Raw genomic sequence first — 24,758 nt, forward strand, 5'->3', positions numbered from 1 at the left:
AAGAGAAAGTGGAAGGGATACACAGTCACTGTGATAAAAAGAAATGATAGCACCTGAGATGTTTCAACAAACTGATTTAACTCTGGATGCACTGACTTGTCTAGGCCAAGAAACTTGAAGACACCCAGTTGGCTCACTAACTGGAAGAGAATCTTTTGTAGAGCTGAGGAATGACAAATGGGTATATCAGCAGGACCTACCAATTAATGGAATTCTATGAGAGTTGAACAGTTTATTACTATTTTTATAATCATCATTATTATTAATTTTTGTTTCTCTTATGGTCATATAGATTTCTAGCTGAAGTCTAATTTACTTCAGCATAAACAATCAGTTAGCCAATTTTTTGGATTATTTACTAGATAATATCAACTCTTACAAAGCTAGCAAAGAAATCACATTAGGAGCCTTGGAGAGAAAAGGATTAAATTGTGCCCTTCTTCCCCAACTCCTGCCCCCCACCCCCACCCCCAAAATGTATGTCAACCTGGCTAGGCCTTGTGTTTTGGCAGTTATATAATGATGCAAGTATCCCCTGATATGCTCTAATATAATTGTCTTCCTTTTGTGATGTGTTGTAAATCCTGAACTGTATTCATTAATGAGGCAGGATTAGGTCATGTGAATGAAAATTAAGTTAGGTTTGTTGTGTCAATGAGGTAGCATGAGGGTAGATGCAACCCCCTTCCTCAGGTTGAAGTCCTGAGCTGATTTAAGAGAAGCTTCCTCAAGGGTGGTCTGAGAAGTGAGCAGAGACAGAGGGTCCTACTATCATAAGAAAGAAAACTGAAAAATAGAGCACATCTTTTGAAAACTACCTAGACCCGGGGGAAGACTAATGACAAGACACACAGAGATCTCCAGGAACTTCTGGCTCACAAATGTTGAGAAAAGACAGACTGCAACAAAGCTAAAGGAGAGGCCTTGCCTTAAGAGTCGGCATTATAAATTCACACTTCTATCCTCAACTGAGGAGAGAATAAGTTTCTGTTGGTTAATACCATTCACTAGTGGCATTTCCGTTATAGCAGCACTAGGTAACTAAGACAAGTGATGTCAGCAAAGCTCAGTTTTCACAGACTCTTATCGCAATCAAAGCACCACCATCGACGTTGGCCACTGTGCTGGAAATAATGTTGTTAGTTATCTCACTATTTCCTTCCCGTCTCCTCGCTGCATTCAATAAACCCTTAACTCCAATGAGTCATAGCTATTAAGGGTCTCTCTAATTTATCTTTTTAAACACCCCATCAAGCACCATCAAGTATTTGGCCAAAGGTTTTAAAATGTGGTTCATGAGCCAAATTCACCCCACAGATGGTTTTGTCCGCCCTGCATGGTATTTTTTTTTTCTCCAATCAATATTTCCAGAACTCCCTGTTTTTCTTTTAAAAAATCAGAAGATCTGATAAAAACAGGCTGAAGGTAAGTAGTGGCAAGGCAAACACTCTTGAAGTTGGTTATCATTCTCACCTTTCCCAGGGCTTCACTCATTTCACTCCAACTTGCAGATCCTGATTTAGATCACCACCATTTATTTCCTGAACTAATGCAATGACTTCTTGACTGAGCTTTTGCCTCCAGTCTTTTTTATTTTATAATCTATTTATTTGCCTCTAGTCTGTACTCCCTCAATCCCATTTGATAATATTGACAGACTCTATTAATTTAATGTTTTCATTTTGTTCCATTTAAAATTTTTCAATAGCGTTCAACTCCCTATTATAACACACAAAGCTATTCCTGATTTGATTCCTATGTACATCTTATATTCAGTCTCAGCTAACTGCTTATATTGCTCAAAAAAATCATGTTTTCCCAAATTTCTGTACTTTTAAAAGCACTGTACTCTCTTTCTAAAATGTTCTTTCCTTCCCTGTTCAGCTAATGCCTACTTTTACTTCAAAATCAGTTCAAATGCAATTTTCTTTGGGACTGTTGGCAAATTTCCTCCTACCCACCTACCTTCTACCTCAAATGAGCCATTAGGCAGCCCCTCCATTCACCCTGCATGTATTATAGCATTGTGTTATAATTACAGCGTTTCTCATCTGTATCTTCCTATTAGCGTGCACCTCTTAAAGACAATCACTGTTAAATTTCATCTTAAAAAATAAATGAGAAAATAAAAGTATCTCCTCAGTTATGCATATGGTAATCATAGAGGAGAAAAGGAACTAGCATTTATAGAAAGCATCCTATGTCTTAAGTGCTACCAAACTAAAAGAAGATTTACGTAGTACTTTCAAGTCAATTACAGTTCACAGCCACTCTCGAGGACAAGGTAGGACTGCTCCTGTGGGCTTCTGTGTAATCCTTGACCAGAGTAGAAAACCTCGTCTTTCTTCCCACTGGTGGTTTGGAACCTTCAGCTAGGTCCTTTTCCATTATCCCTAATAATAATGACCCACTGCCATTGAGACAATTCCTACTACTCATATGGACCCTGTAGAGTAAGGTTCCTTAGACTATAAACCTTTAAGTGAGCAGGAAATATCTTTTGCCAGGGAAGCAGTTGGTGCACTTGAACCACTGACCTTGAGGGTAACAGCCTTTCCCCACTGTACCGTGAGAATTTATAATAAGTGAAATGTGGCCAAAATCTGAATTTTGGTAAGTGCTTGGGTAAATTTTAAGATAATACTTGTTTTTATTAGTTTTTCACTTTACACCTTTTCAAAAACAAACAATTTATTGTGCATTTGGTGAAAGTTGACAGAATGGTTCATCTGTTTTATATTCAATAATTCATAGACATTTTGTTTCATTTCATTCATCAGTGAAATATCACTTGTCCGACTTCCTCCTTGTGTTGCCCATTTGCATTCTTTCTTAGCCCTTCTGAACTTTGTCCTTATATAAATGCTGCCCTTTGGATCTCAAATTGCTGATTATTTTAAGGTATGTATGTATGCCTTGCAATTGTTTTTGTTCCCCTTATAGACCTGTCTATTGTGCTGAACATTGAGCCACAGGAGCGAGTTTCCCTCCTTCAAAGTTTCAAAAGTTCCACCAGTCTCCAGCTAACCAGTAAACGTGTTCTCTTATGATTTTGAGTTTTGTTCCACATTTTCCCCTCACTCTATCCAGGACTACCTTCTAATGTGATCCTTTGAAAGTAGATGGTAGTGGTATCCAGGCACCATCTAGTTCTTCCAGTCTCAGGGTCATGAAGACGGATGTTCAAATGGTCCATTAAGCAATTGAATTAGTTGCTTTCATAGATCTTCCATTTTCCTCACTCTTCTTTGCTCCAGACATGGAGAGGCCAATGGTTGCACCTTAGATGGCTGCCTATGAACTTGTAAGACCCCAGTGACTACTCACCAAAGCAGAATGTTGCCTTTGTGAACCATGTTATGCCAATTGACCTTGGGGTCACCTGAAACTATGATCCTGAGTCCCCAGGCCCAGAGACTCATTTCCTCAAGGTGTTTGATTATGTCTAAGAATTCCTCATAACTTTGCTCCCTGTATGTTCCACCACATCGTAGATATATTTACAGCAAAAGTAAATACCCATGTACAAATGTCCTCAGTCAAACCTTTGTATGTTTGTGCTTACTCCTACTCTCTCTTTCCCCAATGCTGGTTCAGCCTGCGTGTCTATTCATGTAGATTACTGTTACACAACACCTCACACCATTTTGAAGTCAAAACTAACCTTCAGATATTAATAGTTTACTTAGGAATCATATTATTAAGAGTCAATTCATTGTGTATAATTTCCGCTGATTTGAAAACCAGTGCATTCAGATACCCAGCTAAACAAAGCTTAAGGTGTGTGTGTGTGTGTGTGTGTGTGTATACACATGTATATATATATAATTTTAAAACTCACTCATTCACTGCCATTGAGTTGATTCTGACTCAGAGCTACTCTATAGGACAGAATAGAACTGCCCTTCTGTGTTTCTGAGACTAGTTCTTCACAGAAGTTGAAAGTCTCCTCTTTCTCCCAAGGAGCAGCTGGTGACTTCGAACTGCTGACTTTGTAGTTAGTAGCCCAATGTGTAACCCACTATGCTACCAAGGATCCTACAAGGGATCCTACAAGTGATTTATATATACACACACACACAGACACACACACAGTCAGTCCTACATACACATAAATAATGTAATTATACTATATGCATAGAGCACTGTACAAATATATATATACTTAACTGCATCCATCCAATAAAATATTCATATAAATAGAAGATTTATGTGTATGATTTTATAGAAACAGAAATATTACATAGGGAAGGTTCACTCAGAAATAATTTGTAGCTTTTTCTATACTTAGTAAAATAGTTAAAATTATTTCAAAAGATTGAGAAGAGCAACTTACCCTTTCTTTAAGAATTACAATTGGTGAAATTGCAGAATTCATGAAATCATAAACATCAATTTGAAATAAGTATTTCTGAAACTCGAAGACATCTTCTGTTGATTTACAAATTTTAGAAATATATGTTAGCAGTTGATATTATAGAACTTTCTAATATAATTTATCCTTTTTAGAGAAAAAATAACCTGTATCTTACCTTTGTGAGGAATGTAATTTTGAGAAGACATAGGGTTGTCAGGTGAAGACAGAGTATTTTCTACAAAACCATTGATTTCTACCTGAGTATGCCCTTCAGTCACTAATGATATTTCGGATTTTTCATCATTGTTTTTAGGAGCTGGAGTTTTGGAATGTACTTCTTCATGGAGTCTCATAAAGTGCATATCTACAAACAAATAAAAAGAAATGTTTATTATATTTTTGATACTTGCTTTGTTGGGGTTTCACTTTTGTTTTCTAGGCAAATCTTTCTTTGAATCTCTATGGTCTTTGTGAGACTTCCCTAGGAAACAAAAATTGTAGCCTAAATTAGTTTCCTTTGCTGATGTAATAAATTACTCCAAACCTAGTTGCTTAAGCAAAGCAAATATATCCTCTTGTAGTTGTAGAGTCAAAATCCTAAAATCAAAATATTGGCAGGGTTTTGTTCCTGAGAAACCCCATTTTCTTGCCTTTTTTATTTTCCAGAGGCCATCTGATTCCTCTGCTCATGCCCGCATCCCCCCATCTTCAACTCCAAACTCACAGCCAGCCAGTCAATGCTTACACATAGTGACCCTCTGTGAGTTTGTGAGACTTTTAACTGTTTACAGAAGTAGAAACCCAGTCTTGGCTTTGAACTGCCGACCATGCAGATCTCAGCCAACACATATCTACTACACCACCAGCCTCCTTGCCCATCTTCAAAGTCCGTAGCATAGTAACTTCTAATCTTAGTCACTTATCCTGACTCCCCTGTCTTCCTCTGATAAGAAAATGTATAGTTATATCTGTTGGGCCTACCAAGAAATTCCAGGATAAAGCTTTCATCTCAAGCTCTTTCATCACATTTGCAGTGTCCTTTTTTGGCCCCGTAAAGTAGCATATTCATAGGTTCTGGGGATTAGGACACTGATACATTTGATGGGGAGAGGAGAGGACATTTCAGCCTATCAAATAACCTTGACCTTATTTCTTGCCCAAGGAAAAAATCAAAATCTGTGTATATAGTTCTACTCTATACATTACCTTTTGTCCTAAAAAATATTTTTTAAAATTTGAAACTGTCGACATAAAGCATTGCTACAGTTAATTAAAATATTAACTATTAACTCTATTATACTACATAAACTTATGATTAACAAGAACATAATGATTAGATCATCATGAGATTTCATCTCTGTTCATAGATTTCATCTATACATTCATTATCAGAGGGTATAATATCTAAATGTGATAAAAAATATATATATTCTTACCTATCAAGATCAGTGAGAGATGTTTTTCTTACTTTACATATTGCAGAACCAAAAAGAATCAATATAACCATAATTTTTATAATATCTACAGCCAGTATGCTATTGATAAATAATTATATTTACTAAATAGAGCACACTTGGCTAGTCGCATACAGATATTAAAATTTACTGTCAATAACTGTTAAAGTCCTAAGCCTAATACACTGAATCATTCATATCTATAATATATTTTTCCAAATATGACTATTAATCATTCAAATAATCACTCAAATTTTAATGGGACTGTTTCAAAGGTGGAAGAACTTCCCACTGTTAAATAAACTATATTATTTCTATATTCTATTTGCATAGGAACTACATTCCTATTTTCCATTGTATAGTTATATAACTACATAACTGTATCCATTTGCATAGGAAGATGCCAACAGTCTTAGAATAAATGAAATTACATTGAAAGTGAGAAACTGCCAATCAAATGTCAAGCATTGTTGAGCTTACCCTACCCTTCAGGGCTCCTGCTTCATGTCATGTGCAGAATCTTATATGATTGTATTACCTTTCCAGGAGAGGATCCCTGGAGGCATAGTCATTACATGTTGGGCTGATAACTGGAAGATCAGAAGTTTGAAACCAACAGCTGCTCCACAAGAGAAAAAGGAGACTCTCTATTCCCATAAAGACTTACAGTTTTGGAAACTCCCAGGGGCAGTGTTCTACCTGTCCATCCTATAAGGTCTCTGTGAGTCAACACCAGCTCATTAGCAGTGAGTTTTTTAAATTATTGTACAGGGAGTCTATTAAGAGAATAAATGAATAGAGACTTTTTTCATAATTAAATGATTTGATAAAGTGAACATTTTGAAAGGAGATGTCATTTATAGGAATTCTTATTATTTACTATTTACAGGATATTTTTTATTTAAAGCACAGTATTCTATTTTCTAATTTTGCCAATGGCTCACATGCTTGGAGAGGAAACAAAAGGTCGGAGTTCCAAGGCCCAGAAAAGATCTCAGTACTTTAAACATATCAAGCACTGAAAACCACGCAGAACTCCTCTCAGATCAAATGTCACATTATTCCCCTGAGAATATGATCGTTATTTTAGTGGGAAAAACTGCTGCCATCGAGTCAATTCTTACTCATAGCGACCAGCTAACTAAGCAGAGGAAAACTGTCCCTTTGAATTTCGGAGGCTGTCAATCTTTCCAGAGCAGAAAGCCTCATCTTTCACCCAATAGTGCCTGGTGATTTTGAACTCTTTACCTTTCAGAAAGCAGACCAACACATAATCCACTAGATATCTAATTTTATATCTCAACGAAAGAAAGCCAATGCAGTCTCTTAAAAAAAACCTTGTATGCTACATGAATGTTAAATAAGTAAACTTAACTCAAAATTTGAAAGAATAATATTGTAGACTTCTTTTGAATTTAATGTAAAAATGATTATTGTCCAAGGTTAATAAAAATATATGTCAAAAATAGCCATATTGGTAATAGTGCGTCCTATATTTATGTCTGTGCAAAAACCGCCATCAGTTTCTTTGAAAACAATTTAAACTGGTAACTTGATTGACTGTTCGAGTAGCACTTAAAAGTTTTTTAAAAAATTAGTTCTAGCTAGTCCTAGCCTAAAGTACAAATAAATACAATAGCTAAGAAAGCCATAGTTGCTACTTCAGAAGGACTCCTGTTCCAGACTAGGCTAGAAAAGTACACCAAGTGAATTATTCAATGTCTAATTTTGTTCTCTGAGTTTCTGATTCTTAACAAAACACTTTGATGGTGCCACTCATTTAGCATTGCTTAAAAATGAAAGTCCTAACTGAGCCAACACATGTTGTTAACTTAGTAATGCCACGTATAGACATTAGAATTAAGAGTGAGCAATCAAATCAGATGTCTTAATAGAATGGGTTTATTGTAAATAGAGGGATTAAGTGGTGCTTTACAATAAATGTTTAATGCCACTGAGGAAAAAAGAGGCCTATTAAATATTGAATTATACTCTACATTGTATTTGGCTATGTTGATTTTTTTATCATGCTGGTCATTTTAAAACATAGTTTCAAGCCTCATTTGAAAGAAATATATATGATATGTCCAAAAGTATTGCTACTAAGGTTCCAATCTATACATGCACAGGTTTATTACAAATAAAACAAGTGTAAACATATCTGTTATCTCAGTAATGGTGTCTTCAGCTTGTCAGGGTGCTTTCACAAAAACCCTCTCAAGACTGGTTTGGGAGAAGATCTACTGGGCCAGATCTACTGGGCCAGTTACATTGAAAGCCTCAAGGCAGAGAGGTCAGCTCGGAAGATTATTATTGGTTGTTGTTGTTGCTGCTGTTAGGTGCCATCGAGTCGGTTCTGACTCATAGGAACCCTATCCTGTGCCATCCTCACAATTGTTCCTGTGCTTGAGCCTATCGTTCCAGCTACTGTATCAATCCATTCCATTGAAGGCTTGCCTCTTTCTAGCTGCCCCTTAACTTTACCAAGCATGATGTCCTTCTCCAGGGACTGGTCTCTCCTGACATGTCCAAAATAAGTAAGAGAAGTCTCACCATCCTTGTCTCTAGGAGGCACTATGGCTTTACTTCTTCCAAGACAGATTTGTTGGTCCTTTTGGCAGTCCATGATACTTTTCAATATTCTTCACCAGCACCACAATTCTGACACCTCAATTCTTCTTCTGTCTTCCTTATTCAATGTCCAACTTTTACATACCTATGAGATTGTGCAGAAGTTATGGAGACTGTTTATAGGATTCCTAAGGGATAATCTTGACAGATCTTGTCAAAAGACCCAGGACAAAACAGGTCTTATGAGAAAGAAGTTGGATTTTGTTGTTGTTGTTTTTAGAAAGAAGTTTCGCAAACATTGAAAACTGCATTGGTGAGAAAAAGGCAAGAAAAGTTGACTGAGGAATGTTTTCCTATCACTGCAATGCACTGTTCATTCCTCGAATATAGTAAGGTTTATCCTACAAAAATGTCATTGGGAAACCTTACCCTGTCTATCCTACCACCTTGATCTTGCCCTTCAGAGATCTTTTTTGTCCCCAAACTTAAAGAATATTTCAGAGAAATATGATTTGAGTCCCTCAACAATGCGGAAACTGCTGTTTAAACATGCTGTAAATTGAAGATCACAGAACTCCTCAGGGAAGGATTAAAGAGATGGAAACACTGCCTTTAGAAGAGGATAGATACTCGGGGAGGAGATGAGCCAGTCAGGGTGCGATGTAACAACGATGAACAATACAACTTTCCTCTAGTTCCTAAATGTTTCTCCCTGCTCCCACTACCATGACTCGAATTCAACCTTGCAAGTCTGGCTAGACCAGAGGATGTACACTGGTACAGATAGGAACTGAAAATACAGGAAATCCAGGGCGGATGAGCCCTACAGGACCAGTGGTGTGAGTGGAGAAACAGGGAGAGTGGGTAGGAAAGAGGGAACCAATTAAAAGGAACTATATGTGACCTCCTCCCTGGGGGACAGACAACCAAAAGGGGTGAAGGGAGATGTCGGACAGGGCAAGATATGACAAAATACCAATTTATAAACTATCAAGGGCTCATGAGGGAGTAGGGAGCGGGGCGGGAGGGGAAAAATGAGGACCTAATGCCGGGGGTTTAAGTGGAGAGAAAATGTTTTGAGAATGATGTACAAATGCGCTTTACACAATTGATGTGTGTATGGATTGCAATAACAGTTGTATGAGCCCATAATAAAAGGTTTTAAAAAAAAAGAAGTGGATAGATAGACCTACAGCTTTGCTGTAATCTAATCCATCCAGCTTTTCCTCTATAGGCTACAGTCTAGATCCTCTAGACCCAGGCAAAAATGATTGTGTTTTATGGAGGATTCCTATCAAGCCCGCAGGGGTTAAACACTTCGCCAAGCATGATGTCCTCTTCAGGGACTTTCGTCCCCTGATAACATGTCCAAAGTCCGAGAATCACAGTTGTGTCATCCTTGCTTCTAGAGAGCATTCTGGCTGTACTTCTTCCAAGACAGATCTGTTTGTTCTTTTGGCAGTCCGTGGAGTTCAGTATTCTTTCAGCAGTTCACTATTCTTCACTAGTACCATAAGTCACATGTATGAATTTCTCTTCAATCTTCCTTATTCAATGTGCAACTCTTACATGATTATAAGACAACTGAAAATAGTATGGTTTGGGTCAGGCACAACGTAGACCTAAAAATAACATCCTGCTTTCAGTATTTTAAAGATGTCTTGTACAGATTTACACAATGCAACGTGTCATTTGGTCTCTTGTCTCAAGAAATACAGGTATCTCATGTCTCAACTCTTCACAAGCATTGACTCAAGTTTTGTGATCTCATTTTTTGTTCACTATTTCTAAGTAAGATATGTGGGGTTTTTGTTTGTTTGCTTGGTAAGGTGTGCTTTTACTTGTTATTTCCTTTTTTTAAGTTACTGAAATTAACTGAAATTTACAATTTTTTTAGCTGTTTCATCCATCCCCAAATAATAGGGCATACACCATTATCTAATGCTCTCATTTAGAATTCTTTTTTAGTTACATCAAATTTCTGCATGATCAGGTTACTTTTCATTTAATTAATGTTGTGTTTTTGTATGTTTTTTTTAAATAATCCACATGTCTTTTTTTCTGGAACTTATTTCTGAATGTGTTCACAGAAGTCTTTTAAAACTAGTTTAATTGTACAAACACCTTATTCTCATTTGACCATTCACCAAGTGTTTCATGTTTAGAAGTTCTCTCAGAATCATTGCATGAAAAGTTCTAAAGAAAATTTACTCAACAATTTTTAGGATATCCTGGAATTTCTGTGAATATATGCTAAAATATTTCTATGTGTCAAACTTATAAATCTTCTATATTTCTCGAACTAACTTTATTTTATTTTAGTCTCTTTTAATTCTAATTGCTCTGACCTTTTTATATGTATTCTTGGGGATAAAATATTTACATCAATAGAATTTCCTTTGTAATTAGCCATTGACAAGTAGGATCTCTAACTTTTTAAATCATGAAATACATCATTCTTATAACTTTCTCATTTAGAAAAAGATTAGAATCTAAATATTTATGTTTTGGTAGAGAATGCTGGCAAGTAGAGGGCTTACAATTTTTAAACTATTATGGAATAGCATTGTTTCTATGGAAGCTCAGGAAAATCAACAGATTCTAATGAAATAGTATTTCCTTTGAGTTCTCAACATTTTGCTCTCTTCTTATAAAAGGTTTTCCGGTTATTTCTGAGCTCAGTGGTATTATCATCCAAATATGCTGAGTATATGATCTGTCCATGATACAGACATCATAGAGACAATGTAGATTTGGGAAAGTCAGATTACAGAATTCTTTACTTAAAATGCAATCTATGTGAAAAACAAAAACAAACAAAAAACACAATCGTTATGTTTCTATTCATAGGAGTTGCTGGATATCCAGTGGTTCTCTGCAGTTTTCTAAATAGAAACTCCATTATGTCCTGTTTTAATCTGTTTTAGCTGGTGATTCCTAATCTGGTTAATGAGTATTTTTAGCTAATTTACACCTTTCCAAAATAATTATTAAGCTAGAGGAAACTATAGTAATTCAGTAAATCTAGATACCTGGATATCTAGATCTAGAAATATCCTTCGATGCTTTGCTCTCATACCCTCTGTTGAGCTCCAGTATTGTGAAATTTGATGGGGAAAGTTGAAAACATTTTAGTTTTTTGCTTGAGTTTTCTTATTATCCTGTATACATAGGGAAAGCCCTTATTATCATAGTTGTTCTTCAGGGGAGAAAAAAAATTATAGACCTCAAAATAAAATATAATTAGAAATCTAGACTATTCTGAATTACTATAGTTTCCGCTAGCTTAATAATTATTTTGGAAAGGTGTAAATTAGCTAAAAATACTCATTAACCAGATTAGGAATCACCATCTAAAACAGATTAACTAAAACAGGACATAATGGAGTTTCTATTTAGAAAACTGCAGAGAACCACTAAGAGGAAATGGCTTTAAAACGACAGAAAGAAAGGACATTGTCTCTGGACTGGAGGTCAGAGTAAAAGCAAAAATGACAGAAAATGCTTTGGGGAAAAATATGCCTAAGCACTATTTAAATTTTAACTTATTTACATATAATACTTAGATTACATTTTAAATTATTTTTAAATATACTGCGATCTTCTTGGAACATCAGTTACTTCTATAATAATTTTTTTCTCTTTGAAATTTTATCTTAAATATTAATGTGTAAGTCCTAAAATAAAACAGAAATTTGTTTTATGTCTGGTTAATAAGACTGTTATTTTTTTTTTAATATTTTAAGGAACACAGGGTTCAGATTGTACTTTTTGGGGTAAACTATGTGTAAAAGCCAAATGAATTATGTAATAGATGTATTCATATTAACTTTACTTACTGCATCTGCTTTTAAACATCACAACTTTCATATTACCTGTGGGGTAATTTTCGGCTGAAAAGTCTTCTGTTTCATCATTTTCAATGATATTATCTTCATCCAGTATCAGTTTGGGATATGATAATTCTGTTTCCTTAGGAATGTTCTGGAATTTCCAAGGATTATCAAAGTTATATAAGAACTTTTTAAAATATGGTAAGGTATCAGAATCATCTGTATCTCTCAAGACTCTTTTCTTGTCTGTTTGATCTTCAGTTTCCATAACTTTTATTAGTTCTGTTTCTTCTTCCTTATCAGAGCCAAATTTGCTTACTGGATGATGCTCATGTTTATCGCTTCTGCCTCCTTCATTGTTTCTATCATCAGGCATAGTTTTATCTTCACTGGCATATGCAAAGCCTAGCATACCAAAACCAAAATCAAACCAATTTGAGTTGAGACTCGAGCTATTACTAGTAGTTGAGTCTTCTTTTTCTACTAGCGTTTCTGTACATGGCACTGTGGGTTCTTCATCAGATGAGAGGGGATTGGGAACATCTTGAAGTGGTGGATTGCTTTCTTTGGACAGTAATTCAAGCTCCGTATCGTCATCTCCAAAACCTAAGTAACTTGTAAATCTACCACCAAACCATCCAGTGGCTTGAGGTTTGAGAATGTGCTCCTCAGACTCGGATGCTAGGTCAGACCATTTCTTTGGCAATGAATCAGATTCTGTATTAGGTTCTTGCTTATACTCTATTTGAGGCTCATCATTATTTAATTCTTCGAGGTACTTCTCATCTACCACTGCTATTTTCCTACTTCGAAATGAGTTATCTTGCAGAGGTGCAATCATTGGTTCAATGGCCTTCCCTTCAGCTTGTTCTCTTCTTGCTCCAAACCAGCCTCTCACGTCAGGCACAGATGCGGATGGCGGGACAAGATCCACTTCTGGAATCTGATCTTGTTCTTCTTCTGTGATGGGATCATGTTCCACTGTTTCAGCTTCTATTTCTTCCCAAAATGTTGATTCACTTGTGCTTCCGATATCATCTAGAGGCCCTGTGGCTAGAACTTGGTCTTCTAACAAAGTACTTTCAGAAGTTGAATAAAATTCAGATTTTATCTGAAAGTCACTTTCATGCTCTTGAAAATTGTCTTCATCTTCTTCATATGGAAATATGGTTTCATCATAATCACTGTTTAATTCACTGTCTTCATTTTCAAAAATGTAGCTTAATCCAAAAAGACAAAGAAAGTCAGATTCCTAAAATAAAAGAAACATTATGATTGACATCAACAAAAGCCAAATTCTCAGGCATCAAAGAACAAAACATATCATTGTGAAGTGTGGAGTGGGGACCCAAAGCCCATCTGTAGGCTAGTGGACATCCCCTTATAGAAGAGTCGTGGGAAGGAGATGAGCCAGTCAGAATGCAGGGTAGCAATGATGAAACATACAACTTTCCTCTAGTTCCTAAATGCTTTCCCCTAGCCCCCACCCCTACCAATTCTACCTTACAAATCTGGCTAGACCAGAGGATGTACACTGGTACACATAGGAACTGGAAACACAGGGAATCCAGGACAGATGATCCCTTCAGGACCAGTGGTGAGAGTGGTGATACTGGGTGAGTGGAGGGAAGGTGGGATGGAAAAGGGGAATCGATTACAAGGATCTACATATAACCTCCTTCCTGGGGGACGGACAACAGAAAAACAGGTGAAGGGAAACGATGGACAGTGTAAGACATGACAAAATAATCATAATTTATAATTTATCAAGGGTACGTGAGGGAGAGGGGGCGGGGAATGATGGGGAGCGTGGAGGGAGGGGGAAATGAGGAGCTGATACCAAGAGCTCAAGTAGAAAGCAAATGTTTTGAGAATGATGATGGCAACAAATGTGGTTGACCACAGTGGATGTATGTATGTATTGTGATAAGAGTTGTACGAGCCCGCAATAAAATGATTTTTTTTTAAAAGCCAAACTCACTGCCATTAAGTTGATTGTGACTCAAAGCAACCCTTTAAGACAGGTTAGAACTGCCTCTGGGTTTCCTAGGTGGTAACTCTTTACAGGAGTAGAAAGCCTCATCTTTCTCTCATTGATAAACAATGAGATAGATGTATTAAAATGCCTTGTTTCTTCTAAATAATATGAAATGAATTATTGAGATTTTCTTAAAACAACAGGACTAGTTCAGTAGCAGAGCAAAATCTGAAATCCCTTTTTTCAATCTCACTTATATTGCAACTGATTTCTAAGGCTTCATGATATAAACCTAAATTTAATTTTTTTCACATATGGCTTCTTTAGTAGATAGGCGAAGAATTTGAGAAGCAGAGACAATCAATGTTTTGAGTCTATTCCACAAATAAATTTTAATGAAAATGTCCACAAAACCTTATTATCCCGAAGTGTGTACTGAGTAGACACATTCATTTGTGGGATCGTTCAGGAGGGTTATTTCGGAGTAATGTGAAGGCTGAATGCCTTGTCAGCTCACACGGAGCTGAGGCTTTGGTGGCATGAAGATCTCACTGGAATGCCACTATCATATTGGGACTCTTTTTATTGAGGTCTTGCATATAACCAATGGAGGAGAGGCATCCACTTGCTCATCTCACTGGACAGCCAAATCAGGAACAAAAGTGGTGAGGGTTTTTTTCTTTTTTAACTTAAGATTAGAAACAATGATGTTTACTGCACTTTGGATATCATCAGTATAAAATAAGAATAAAGATCATATTTTAAAAACTAACTTCAGAACTGCACTTTTACAATATACTTTTGACACTTCAATATAATGACTGAGTAAGAACAAATTCTGGAATCAAATCCTTTGGGCTCAAATCTCAACCCTGCTATGTACTGGTCCTGTGACCCTGGGTGAGTGATGTGACTTGTCTGTGCCTGAGTGTCCTCATCTCTGAACTGGAAACAATGACAGTACCTATTTCATAAGGGTCTTGTGAGGATTCAATTAGTCAAGTACTTAGAATAGTAACTATCTCTCATCTAGCCCAAGGATCAGGGTGGTATAATGGGTTATGTCTTGTGTGCTCCTCAGAGAAAGATGGGATTTCCGCTCCTATACAGATTTACAGTCTCCGAATCCCAAAATGTCAGTTTTACCCTGAACCATAGGGTTTCTATGAGTTCAGTCCCAGGTATATCTCCTCGGATGCATCCAGTAATGCTGGGACATAAAGGCCCAATTATCTTGCCTCGTTCCAGATAATTCTGAAAGGTGATCCGTACTTCAGAGCTCCTTGTGAGACTGGCTGCAACTGCAACACAGTTGACCTTATCTGTCTGCCTAACCCTCCTTGTTGTTGTTTGTGTCCTCGCAGGGGCTATCCCCAGGAGTGCTTTCCAGTAAACTTTGAATGCAAAGAGCCATCTCAGAATCTGTGTCCCAGGAAGCCTGAGCAACAGATCTGGCACTTCAGCATGCTTACTTTGTATCTGGTGCTGCACTAGGAGTCCACAGTAAATAAAAAAACAACGTATAAATTGTTTTTAAAATAATTATAAATTGTGTAAATGCTAGGAATAAATACCCAGAAGTCACTCCATAAGGAAATGGTGTGGCTGTCTACATTCATAAAGATTTGCAAGCCTTGAAAATCCTATGGGGCTGTTATACTGTATGCTATAGGGTTGCCATTAAGATAACTCAACTTGTGGGAAGTGGGTTTGACACTGGCATGGAGTAAATAAACACGGAACCGTGAGAGATAAATAATCTTTACTCTAGAATCATCATGGCAGCTTTCTGAGATACTGATAGTTACACCATAATCGAAAGGAAAAGAAGGAACGAGCCGATGGGAGAACTTGGAGAAAATATGCCGGCTAGAGGGAACAGCCTGTTTGAGACTCCGGACTATAAAAGAGCTTGCAAATTCTTGGAACGGTCTAAAAGCCAGTGTGACTGCGAGTGTAGTGAATAGGTCAGCAAGGGGAGGGGAACCAGATCACGTGGGGCTTAGGAGGTGGGGTGAGGAGTCTGAGTTTTAACTGAGGGAAGGACATGATTGGACTTTTGTGTATGTTCGTACAAGATGTGTGCTGCCTGCAGAATGGATTAGAAGAGGGCAATGCAGAGGCAAGGAGACCAGTAAGAAGGTTACCGTGGTCCCCTAATCAGGAGATGATGGCGCCTTGCATTGGGGCTCCCGTGAGAGTGCAGATGGAGAGAAAACAATATACTCCAGATATCTTTTTGGAGATGGACGTGGCAGGGCCAACCACCACACAGTAAATAAGTGGTTGATCCCAGAGTTTGTGTTGGAAAAAAAACAGATAAAAGTTTGTGCAACTACACAGAATTACTTAAATGACCCTGACCTCGTTTAAGGTAAACTGGCTTAATCTGGAATCTGAATTAAATAGGTTAATCAAGTTCACGTGCTGAAAAGCCCTTCCTGAGGCCTCTTTTCGCGATCAAATCTAATATCAACAAGCTCAACAGTTTCACTATTAAATCTAACCTTAACAAGCTTAACATGATCGAGCTCATTCAAAACCCAAACAGCAAAAATACTGAGGGAATACCAGAACCAAAACAAAGTAAAAACCCCTTTGCGCCATCGAGTCAATGCTGACTCATAGCGACCCTCCGTGGGTTTCCGAGACTGTTGACTGTTTTAAGGGCATTTACTAGTATGCCTAGTCTTTCTCCCGCGGAGCCGCTGGTTGTAGCCAACTCACAACCATGCCGATTTCATCCCAGTTCGTAACCACCGGCAGAAAATGAAATGTGGTACGAGTGAGAACTATTCGTGATAATATCTAACACAGTGGGTTACGTGTTGGGCTGTTAACTACCAGGTCAGCAGTTTGGCATTACCAGCCACCCCATGGGAAACAAGTGAGGCTTTCTCCTTCTGGAGAGGTACAGCCCCGGCACCCCCAGGGGCAGTTCTATCCTGTACGAGAGGGCCACTATGAATCAGAATCCATTTGATGGCAGTGAGTTTGGTATTTGGGAAATGCGGTTCATTCCTCAATAAATTTATGAGGCATCGCTACATTATGATCATCACTATCAGTTTGCAGATGAGGAAACTGAGCCATACAAGACCATATAACTTATAAGTGGCTGAGGCAGGCCTTGAACTCAGTCCAATTCCAAAATCCAAGCTTGTATGTGTTACACTGTGTTGTCTATTAATCATTCGGGATAAACATCTTTGCCTGTCACCAAATTTGTCTAACCCAATAAATTTTAAGATCAAATAATAACCAGGAATGACTTGGTCTACTTACTTTAGTTGATACTTGAACTTCCTCAGATATGAACACCTCTTCAACCTGGACAGCATCTTTGGGGAAATACCCAAAGTCCTTTCCTTTCTATCAAAATGAAGAAGAAAGATTATCAACAACCAGTCATCAAAACTAAATGACTTTTGAGTCTAATACTTGTCCCATGTTCTTAGTTTTCATTTATTTCAAATTGCAGATTGGCTTTCAATTGCCCTCAAAAAGAAAGTGAGTGAAGTTATATTCCTTTTTTAATCATTTTATTGGCGGCTCTGATAGCTCTTAAAACAATTCATACATCAATTGTATCAAGCACAAAGGTGTACATATATTGCCATCATCATTTTCAAAATCTTTTCTTTCTACTTGAGCCCTTCATATCAGCTCCTCTTTTTTCTCTCCCTTCCCCACCCTCGTGAACTCTTGATAAATTATATATTATTGTTTTGTTTTCATGTCTTACACTGTTCCCTGTCTCCCTTCACCCACGTTTCTGTTATTTGTCCCCCTGGGGGTGGATCACTGCGGATCGGCTCCCCTTTCTCCACCCTTTCCCCCTACCTTCCCTCTACCCTCATGGTATTGCTACTCCCATTACTGTTTCTGAGGGGTTTATCTGTTGTGGCTTTCTCTTGCCTACAAAAAGAAAGTGAATGAAGTTATATTTCTTTTGTTATTCAAAACGACAACATTAAGTTAGGGGAACAAGGAGTCAAACTCTAAAATTCTGCTTTTATAAACTTCAGAAGAAAAAAATCTTTGTGCATACTCAGTTTCTTCCTTTTTACTGTCTTTTAGTGACTTTCCTTGATCAAAGATTGCCACTGTTGGACATTGAAAGACAAAGCAATGGCGGCAGCACCTAAGCCAAAGGAAGTCATCTTATGCTCAGTGTTTTCAGGGTGTCAAGGTCAGGGAAAAGCCTGAAGCTGTAACTAGGCCACAGATGGATTGATCAGGATGGTAAAGGTTCGTGAGCCCTTCAGGGAGAATTTAGCTCCATTCAACAATGGTAACAGAAAATCATCCATTTAAGTACCTGTCCTCCAAGACTTCATGCAGGCACTCCCAGCCCATTTCCTATCCCCATGGTAATTTAAAGAACAGATGACAATGATCCTTTGGTCCCAAATCATTATACTTCAATTGTGTTTCTTAGAGCTCCCCAGTTGCTGCACCTGTTTGAAAACAGCCTGTAGGTGGGTTCAACAGGATGGTTCCTCTCTGCATGGACTACATAGCCCATGCTTCCAAATAGGATGTCTGAAACTTTGCTGGGGCTCCACACTTTAAACACTGCTTTTGTGTAGAATGATAATTTTCATACAGCGTCAACAAGGAAGAAGGTTGTCATTGCTTCAAACGGGCAGCAGTGATCAGAGGCCCCACAATTCTAAAGGGGGGGGGGGAGGAAATAGGCTCCAAAGAGAATTTGCTCCTTCAGTGACCACAGAGCTGTGATGTGCATTTGCAATATGGAATGATGTATCAGTTTAGTCACGCTTGCTCAGCTTGGGAGTAATATTGTTTATCACAGTATCTTGTTATTAAAATGCATAATGGTACAATTAAAGATACAAGCCTATTTCTAATAGGAACCATTAATCATTAATTTTCCCATGTTAAATATTCAGATGATTCAAACTGTTAGGAATTTCAACATACTATGACTTTGGGCTAAATAAAAGGCTTTCCCATTTGTTGGGTTTTTTGCTGTACTTTCCAATGAAAGATTCATACACAAGCTACTGACCTTTCTGAGAATCACTTTAATAACCACTCAGCCCTTGATTTTCTCAGAAAGATAGGTCATTTAGCCCAATTACCTAAAATTTTCCAATCTTTCCAATTTTTTTTTTTAACACTGGCAGCACAAAGGAATGGTTGAGTTTTCGTATGTTGTTGTTGCTTGATGCCACCAAGTTGGTTCCTATGAGTCAATTTCAAATTACAGTAACCCTGGGCACAACAGAAGGAAACACTGCCTGATACATGAAACTTAATTTCAAGGTCATTTTCTTAGTCCTCCACTTAGGGCAAGCGGCTTCCCTAAATGCCCGTACTAAAGAAATTCTGGAGCTACCACTGAACGTGACCAGTTTGTTAATTTGGTTTTTTTTCCTGAACATTTTAAGGTTTTTAAATATTAGATTTTCAAATGTTTTCAAATTATTAGATTAAGTTCCTTTAGATAGAAAAGCAGATCATGGTTTATTCTGCATGCAGTTTTTAAGACTGGATACTTACACTTCCTGCCCACAAGTCTTCCCGTCCTCCTGCAAGTTTGACATAAACAGATATCTCTTCTCCCTTCGTGAAGTTCAGGTACCGACAGTCAGGTCCTCTGTAGTCTCTTGTAGCTAAGACTCTGCTTATTAAAGCTACATAAACGAGTTAAAAAAACATGCTTTAAAAGGTCATTTCTAAAAAAAAAAAAAAATAAATAAAAGGTCATTTCTCTTCCTTTAATCTTTAGTTCCTTCAGTCTATCCGATGTATTTCCAAATGTGATTTTCCTGATATCTTTTATGGCCTTTAAATCCTGCATAGACTCCCCACCACACAGAATCAAGTCTAAGCTCCCTGGCCTGCTTTCAAAGGCTGACCATGGCCCAGCTCTATCTTCCCTGTCTAAGACCTCTTCTTAGTTCTTTACACAGCTCAGGGTACAACCTGGCTCCTTTGTCTACCAGTCCTAGAATATGCTGTTATCGTTCTCTACTTTGTATAGAAGCGAAGGGAAATAGGATTACTTTGCTTCTTGGTACCTATTATATTCTGATAAATTCTTACACCTTCAACAATCCTAGGTCCTCAAATGAAACCAGTAAGGTAAAGAAACTCATTTTAGTGTAACGAATAAGCCTTTAAGCTAAGACTTGGAGTTGTTTACACAGTTGATGAATAAACCTACTCCACACTCACCAATAACATCTCACATCTACAACAACTTTGAAAATATTCTCAAATGGTGCCTCTGATGGTCTGCAACCCACACAGGGCCAGCATGGTGCTGGGGTGCCCCTCGTGAACCCTGTTCACGAGGCCATACCAGCAACAATGGCTCACCACTCACTCACGGTTCTCCTGAGATGTCTTGGTATGGCCGCAGAGGGCTCAAGGCCACAGCTGGATGAAGTGAAGGTATGTGGGCTGGAGAGACCAGGAAAGGGCCCAGAGAAGCCTGGTGGAAATTCACTAGTGGGGCAGAAAAACTAGACAAGGGCAGGGGACACATAGAGCTTCAGGGCCTGGGGGAATAAAGAACAAATGGGGTCCCCTGCCCACGGTGGGTGCCAGGAATTGGCAGATATCACAATGCCCCACCACCACCTTCATTACCCCCAAGACTCCATAGTTGTGTGGAAGGGGACCCACCATGCCACATGAATCCAAAGAGGCACCCAGGGTTCAGGGCTCGTGGTGAAGGAGGGAGGGGCACACTGATACAGATGGCAGGTGTGGCCCCTGGCTCTCGAGGAATGGGCGTAGTGCAGGCAGATTTTCACTGAGATTCTTTCTGCTACAACATACATTTTCCTTATTTGGGGGACGTATTTCTGCTCTTTCCAAAGCCTAGAAACCCTCTCATCCCTCCTGTGGGTCCATTCCTCTATGAGGCGTCCTTAGTCATTCCAGTCTATCCTGATGGCTCTTTCTCGGAACTTAAAGATTACCTCTTAGTCTCACAATCTATCACTGTTTAATGTTTCATAGGAACCTGTCTTGTCATCATTCACTAGAATGAAAATTCCTGGAGGACAAGAACCTTATTTTACGTTTTATCTTATTCACCTGAGATGCATACCACTCATCCTCAACCTGGCACATAGTAGGCCCTCAAGAGTTATGGAAGACCAATCACCAAATGCTAGATTTAGCCCTTCATCATTAACTATTATTAGCTATTATAATTATAAGTAAAACATTTTTATAAAGTCACAGAATTAAAATAACAAATATTACACATATATATGTATGAATGTTTCTTTTTCAAGTTCTGTGTCTGGTCACAGGATACTAAAATGAGGTTGTAATATAAAGAAGAAAAGAAAGCTTATTATCATAAAACATTGCCTAGTAAACATTTTCTGTGTATCAAATCATATCAAAAAAGTTAAAGACAATCTTAATTTTAAAATTTCAATTATAGATGATCTATACTTATACCTGTTTCATGCTAGATTGCTTTTTATAATTTATAACTATATTATTTATATTTTACATATATAATTTATACTTTATATTTATTTTGTAATTATACTATGTTGCTCTTTTGCAAATTTTATTGATTCTTTGTGAACTAGGGAGGGGCTTCCATATCACATCATCATTTTTGCATTCAACAACTTAAATAGCTCATCAAATCTCCCATGCTGCATGTTGTGCATTAGATGGTTACACACTGGAGAGCTATAACTTATTTAAAGCAAGCCTAATGAAATGTGGGTGAAGGGAGACGTCGGACAGGGCAAGATATGACAAAATAATAATTTATACATTATCAAGGGTTCATGAGGGAGGGGGGAGCAGAAGGGGAGGGGGAAAAATGAGGAGCTGATGCCAGGGGCTTAGGTGGAGAACAAATATTTTGAGAATGATGACGGGAATGAGTGTACAAATGTGCTTTACACAATTGATGTATGTATGGCTTGTGATAAGAGTTGTATGAGCCCCTAATAAAGTGATTTTAAAAAAATAAAGCAATCCTAATGTACTGAGATAAAATTCAATTTTTATCACAATGCTACTAAAATATATATATTCCTAGTACTGATTTCCAGGGTCTTAGTGGTACAATGGTTAAGCACTTAGCAACTAACCAAAAGGCTGGCAGCTCAAACCCACCAGCAACTTTAGAGGAGAAAAACATACTTCTATGACAATTCCAGCCTAGAAAACTCTGAGGCAATTCCAACAGAGCTGCTATGAATCAGAATGGGCTTGACAGTACGTAACAGCAAAAATACTGATTTAAAGGTTTTTAATTTAAATATCTTTACAAAATCGATGAAATAGAAATTATTACTCTATGATAAAATTTAAACTGCAAAACAAATTTTAAAAACAAGGGCTTTATAAATGAAGCGCTATCAATAACTTGCTTATACATTCAGTGACATTTCTCTTTTTTAAGGGGGCTAATTAATTGGCTTTGGATGAATGGACTATTATCACTGTAATTGTTGCTATATTTATATATCAAGCTAATTTATACCCTTTTGTAGATTTACATTAAATACTATAAATGTCTCCCTTCCAGCATTTCCTTTTTATACTGAGCTATACCTTATTGTTGCAAATATTTTCTGTGATATTAATGCTTTTTATTTTCATACACGTCACAATTACATGTCCTTTCAGAGTCTCAACTGAAGAAGGAAGAAAAAGATAAAGCAAACTTACTTTCACATTCCAAGTCACCACATTTTTTCAGTTCTGACCACAGTTTTGTACTCCCCAGACTCTTTGTCAAGCAAATAACCACAAGAAGGAATCTGTGCCCTCGAAGATCCGCCATGCTGAAATGAACAACCAGTAGTCCAAAATGGGGTTTAAGCTGAGTAAGTTGTAGATGCGCCAGTCAAAACAAAGATTCCCTTCTCTCTTCACTAAATAGAAGACAGAAATAAAACTAGTTTTTTTCCCAACTGCTTAATAAATACATTTTTTCTTCTCTTTTAGTAACTTGACGGGGAAACACTCTCTGTTCTGAATCTGCACTGTCAGGTATCCAGATAACACATGAGTTTAATAATTAACAGAGATTTCTAGTTGGACTAATGACTCTATAAAGGTGGCTCATGTAAAACTGTCTCACTTAAAGCACCTTGCACACAGCAGGGTAGTTCTTACACAGATTTCCACAAAAAGGTAATAATTTCTTGCTACTGAAGTCTTAGGAAGATCAGTCAACAAGTGTAAACTGAGCGTTTACTGCATGCAAATACCAACACCAGTGGGGAAACTATATATATTAAATATATATATTTGAAACTCAATATATACAAGTAAATATATATATTTACTTGTAGAAACTAATAATTTGTGTTAAAAGCACAGTTTTAGAAACAAAAGTGATTTGAGAAAGTACCCTATTTTCACTCTTAAAACCCCCTCAGCATTACTATAAAGTTACAACATCTATTCCCTTACAAACAATAGTTAAAACATACTAACTCACTGCCATTGAGTCAATTCTGCCTGACAGGACCCTAAAGGATAGGGTAGAACTGCTCTAAGACTGTAACACTTTCGGGGAGCAGAAAGCCTCAATTTTCTCCTGCTCAGCAGCTGGTGGTTTCAAACTGCAGACCGTGCGATTGCAGCCTGGTATGTTCAGGTACTGATGAACTTAAATTTATGATCTCATTTAACTCTCATTCCAACTCTGAGCTAGGTAACATTATCATCCCCATTTTTTTCATCTGAGGAAACTGAGGCATGTAGATACTGGTTAAGTCACTGCCCCATGTCATTCAGTGCATCTCACTCTCTCGTTGCCATGCGGGGATTCTGACTCATAGCAACCCTATAGGACTGAGCAGAACTGTCCCTGTGGGTTTCCAAGGCTGAGTGAGCAGCTCAGGGCTTCCATGCAGGAAGCAGGGAAGAAAAGTTCAAACCTAGGCTGGATGACTCACTGCACTCTGAACCACTGTGCTTTGCCACCAAGAATCAAGTTATCTGCCACGGAAGACAGCCTCTCTGTCTCCACAGACCATTCCAAGAAGAGCAGCGACATGTTCATCAAACTTTGTGTTCACACAAATGTTTATGTGTAATAAACATAAATATATGGAGTATAATTTATAAAGTACATAAATATGCTATATATACATATGTATATTTCTGTAAGTGGACAATGAGAGAAAGAGCTCTGAAAGAATGCTCTCCAACACTGTAAGAGTGTACAGTGTGATTTCAGATGATAAGCAATTTCTTCTTTATATGCTTCTATATTGTTTGGTCTTATAAAAATCAGTAAGCATGTACATATTATTTTAAAACAACAATGAAGCCATTAAAATCAAGTCAAGTGGATGTTACTGATGCTTCAAAAAACCCAAAGTCCTCTATTGGAAAGTTTTGAGTAAAACAAGATCTCCATAGGTTAGCAGAAACCAGTCATCCTATTTCAAAAGCAATCATGTATTTTCCTAAGCCCGTTGAGGCGTGTGGATCACTTGTTTTTTAAATCATTTTATTAGGGGGTCATACAACTCTTATCTCACAATCCATACATACATCAATTGTGTAAAGCACATTTGTACATTCATTGC

The 24,758-nt window shown here is 37.6% G+C and overlaps 1 protein-coding gene across 1 annotated transcript in view; it reads right to left on the bottom strand.

The window, feature by feature from the left end:
* The window catches only part of MIA2 (MIA SH3 domain ER export factor 2), a 110,444-nt gene extending 87,295 nt beyond the window's left edge, over positions 1–23,149 (bottom strand). The window contains exons 1-6 of the mRNA XM_045287642.1: positions 22,882–23,149; positions 19,723–19,856; positions 17,479–17,565; positions 12,258–13,467; positions 4,533–4,721; positions 4,337–4,431 (exon numbers count right to left, since the gene is read on the bottom strand). Of these exons, the coding sequence (XP_045143577.1) occupies positions 4,337–4,431; positions 4,533–4,721; positions 12,258–13,467; positions 17,479–17,565; positions 19,723–19,856; positions 22,882–22,996 (1,830 nt within the window). The 5' untranslated portion in view covers positions 22,997–23,149. The remainder of the gene's footprint in view (positions 1–4,336; positions 4,432–4,532; positions 4,722–12,257; positions 13,468–17,478; positions 17,566–19,722; positions 19,857–22,881) is intronic.
* Between the last annotated feature and the right edge of the window lie 1,609 nt (positions 23,150–24,758).

This window comes from Echinops telfairi, unplaced genomic scaffold (assembly GCF_000313985.2).
Source record: "Echinops telfairi isolate 266 unplaced genomic scaffold, ASM31398v2 ScPeMD7_18;HRSCAF=68, whole genome shotgun sequence".
Taxonomy (NCBI): domain Eukaryota; kingdom Metazoa; phylum Chordata; class Mammalia; order Afrosoricida; family Tenrecidae; genus Echinops; species Echinops telfairi.